The sequence below is a fragment of the Olea europaea genome, chromosome 5 (genome assembly GCF_002742605.1).
Source record: "Olea europaea var. sylvestris chromosome 5, O_europaea_v1, whole genome shotgun sequence".
In the NCBI taxonomy this organism is placed as follows: domain Eukaryota; kingdom Viridiplantae; phylum Streptophyta; class Magnoliopsida; order Lamiales; family Oleaceae; genus Olea; species Olea europaea.
This window is the reverse complement of record NC_036241.1, coordinates 12,959,428-12,962,923: the sequence shown is the minus strand read 5'-3', so window position 1 is coordinate 12,962,923 and position 3,496 is coordinate 12,959,428. Positions and strand designations below refer to the sequence as shown.

Here is a 3,496-nt window from a genome sequence, read left to right as displayed (position 1 = left end):
AAAAAATTTATTTACGTATAATATTATTTTAATGAAGAATGTTTAGTTAAAAAGAAGAGAGAAAAATGAAAATCAAACGGAGTCTATATATGATCCACTATTATAATAATTTACCCAAAAAAAAAAGGTCATTATTAAATCCTTCAATTTTATTAATCTTTCAATCCAATTATTAATTCTCAAAAACCCAAATTTCCCCGACATTTTCAGTCTTAAATTTTCCTGCCCCACGTATAAATTAAACCCCCACGTTGACTTGAAGTTGCGTCAATGGGATCCCGCGTTTAAGGGAAAATCTTCCATGGGGCCTATCATGGCTCGGCATTTGGCACCGTCCCAGAAAATTTTTTCTCCGCGTTATATAATGGAAAAAGAAATGATAATGGGTGCTGATTAATCAACGCCAGCCAAACACAACGAAAATCAGAGGAAAGAGACAGACAGACAGAGAAAAATGAGTTTTCGTGTGTGAGGAAGGAAAGGGAAAGAGAGTGTGTCTCCAAAATTTATTTTCCTGTCGAGAAAATCCCATAAATTCATCTGAACCACCCTTTTGATCATTCTTCATAATCTGCTAACTAAAATCCAGATCCTCAGATTTTACATTTGCAAATGGAAACCCACATAAAATGTAAAAGAAAATGCTACCTTTGTTGACCTCAAATTTTGGACGGATTCCTTGATCAACAGAACGAGCCGTACAATCAGGTAGGGTCGTACTGCTCGAGTTGAAGCCTTACAATTCATGGCTCCTAGCACGATTAGAAATGTTATTGGAGCAGTGAAGGATCAAACCAGCATAGGCTTAGCCAAAGTCGGTAGGAGCTCCTTGTTGTCAGACCTCCAGGTAGCCATTGTTAAGGCCACTAGGCATGACGAATACCCACCGAACGAGAAGCATATCAGAGAAATTCTGACCTTAACGTGCTACTCGCGTCCATATGTAGGCGCATGCGTTAGCACCATTTCAAGGCGCATGAGCAAAACAAAGAACTGGGTTGTGGCACTGAAGACATTGGTGTTGATCCAGAGGCTACTTACAGAAGGAGATCCAGCCTTTGCAGAGGAGATTTTCTTTGCGACGAGGCGTGGGACTCGTCTTCTCAACATGTCTGGTTTTCGAGGAAGTTCTCGGTCGAACTCTTGGGATTATTCTGCGTTTATCCGAGCATATGCATTGTACCTGGACGAACATCTTGAATTCAAGATGCAAGGCAAGCGGGGGACGCACACTGCATTTGCCTACGAAGACGAGGAAAACGAGGTTGGCTGGAAAGCCGAGGGTGTGGGTGCAACACCAGTGTGCGAAATGAAGAATGAACGGATATTCTCAAGGATTCAGCATCTGATGCAACTTCTTGAGAGATTTTTAGCATGCAGACCAGCAGGTTTGTATTTCTATGTTTCACATAAACTTAAATCAAAATCAACAATTAATTTAACAACATATTTCGTGAAAACCACAATTTTTCGACCACATGTTTCATCAACTTTTATCAAAAAAATAATGCTACTTGAATAGGGCTTTTGACAGGGTTTTTGACAAACGCTATGTGGCTCTTTTCTTTATTCAAAATCCCCAATGAATTTTTAATACCTATCCCTGCTTTTAAATCGTGTTATTGACTCTATTTGTGTAGCAACATTATCAAAATCCACTGAAAATATAATTTTAACCCACTATACGGGACATATAATGTTTTAAAAAGTTTCCTATATTGTATCGAATTGGAGGTATCGAAAGTTGTCCCTACTCTCACAATGTAAGTGGGCCTCGCGTAAATGTAAAAATTTTCAAATGTGGTCCCCTCCCCCTTATCCTGAGTAGTATGTAAAATATTAGATAAAAAAATTATGTACACTTGACATTGTCCTAACATCACTTTCTTAACTTTGAAACAGGGGTTGCAAAATTTAACAAGGTTGTAACTGTTTCTCTGTACCCTATAGTAAAAGAGAGCTTTCAGCTATATTATGATATATCAGAAATCATCGGTATTTTGATCGATCGGTTCATGAAGCTTGATATCCCTGATTCAGTAACAGTTTACGAGATATTCTGTCGAGTTTCAAAGGACTATGATCAGCTTGACGCTTTCTATGTCTTGTGCAAGAGTGTTGGAGTAGCACATTCTACAGAATATCCAGACATTGGGAAAATACCACCAAAGAAACTAGACGTCATGGATGAATTCATCAAAGAGAAATCAATAATGGCACAAAAAAGGAGGAATCAGATCATGGTACCAAGACCTGAACCAACTGTAGAAACCAAAGAGTCAAAACCCAAAGAGGACATGAATAGAATTGAAGCCTTGCCAGCACCAGAAGAATTTCTTGAAGAAACAGATGAAGAAAAGAAAGACGAAGAGGTGACGAGTAAGGAGAATAATAAAACCCAAGAAGTAGGAGATTTGTTGAACTTAGGTGAAGATGCTCCATCTACAGAAGAACCTGGGGACAAACTGGCTTTAGCCTTATTTGATAGCTATCCAGCACCAACCATTACGTGTACAGAAACTCCATGGGAAGCCTTCAAAGAATCAGACGATTGGGAAGCAGAATTGGTTCAGTCGGCCAGCAAGTTGTCGAACCAAAAGGCATCACTTCCCTGGGGCTTCGACTCATTGATGCTTGATGGTATGGATCAACAAGGGGCCATAGCTCAGGCAGCAGCTTCTTCAGGTCTTAAAGCCACTGGAGATGCAAGTAGCATTGCAATAGGTTCGACTGGAAGGCCGGCCATGCTGGCATTGCCAGCTCCACCACCAACTGGTGGAGCCACCAACTTGTCAACAAATTCTGACCCTTTTGCAGCCTCACGAGCAATAGCACCACCATTGTATGTTCAGATGTTCGAGATGGAAAAGAAACAGAAACTTTTAGTAGAAGAGCAATTAATGTGGCAACAGTACGCAAGAGATGGACTGCAAGGACAAGTAGGATTAGTTAACCCACATCAAAATCCATATCCATACATCAAAGGAGCTTACATGAGAACCTACTGAAGATGTACAGATCTGTGGCAAAATTCTCCAGGGGAAACCTTGAAACAGATCTGTGGACACGATGGGAAGTCAGATCCTTCAAAGATACTCTTTGTAGTAGTAGAATCTATAAACGTACTGATACTAACAGATTATGGTGGTAGAATGACAATAGTGCAATTTTATCCTAAAGGAGAAGAGAAGAAAAAATCGCATTGAAAATGCATGATGCATATTATTTAATAAATTATCAAACAGGAAGCAAATTGACTAAGAAAAATTTCACCCAGCAATCATTTTTTTCATAGAATCTATTATGCTATGGCTTCTGTTAAATTGAGTATGGTATAGAGATTAGTTAGCAAGAAAATAATTGTTATAACCTAAAAAATAGACATAAGAAAATAATTGTTACAACCTAAAAAGTAGACATACTCCAGCAATGTGCATGATGCCAAGCTTTCAAATCTGTAGCAACAGAATTGCTCCATGCTTTTGCAAATCAAAGC

At 39.0% G+C, this 3,496-nt stretch overlaps 1 protein-coding gene across 1 annotated transcript; it reads left to right on the top strand.

Moving 5' to 3' along the window:
- Positions 1–442: 442 nt before the first annotated feature.
- LOC111394703 (putative clathrin assembly protein At4g02650) lies at positions 443–3,286 on the top strand. Its single transcript, XM_023020647.1, has 2 exons — positions 443–1,388; positions 1,903–3,286. The coding sequence occupies exons 1-2, from the start codon at positions 746–748 to the stop codon at positions 3,006–3,008; spliced, it is 1,749 nt and encodes a 582-aa protein (XP_022876415.1). The 5' UTR covers positions 443–745; the 3' UTR covers positions 3,009–3,286.
- Positions 3,287–3,496: the final 210 nt, after the last annotated feature.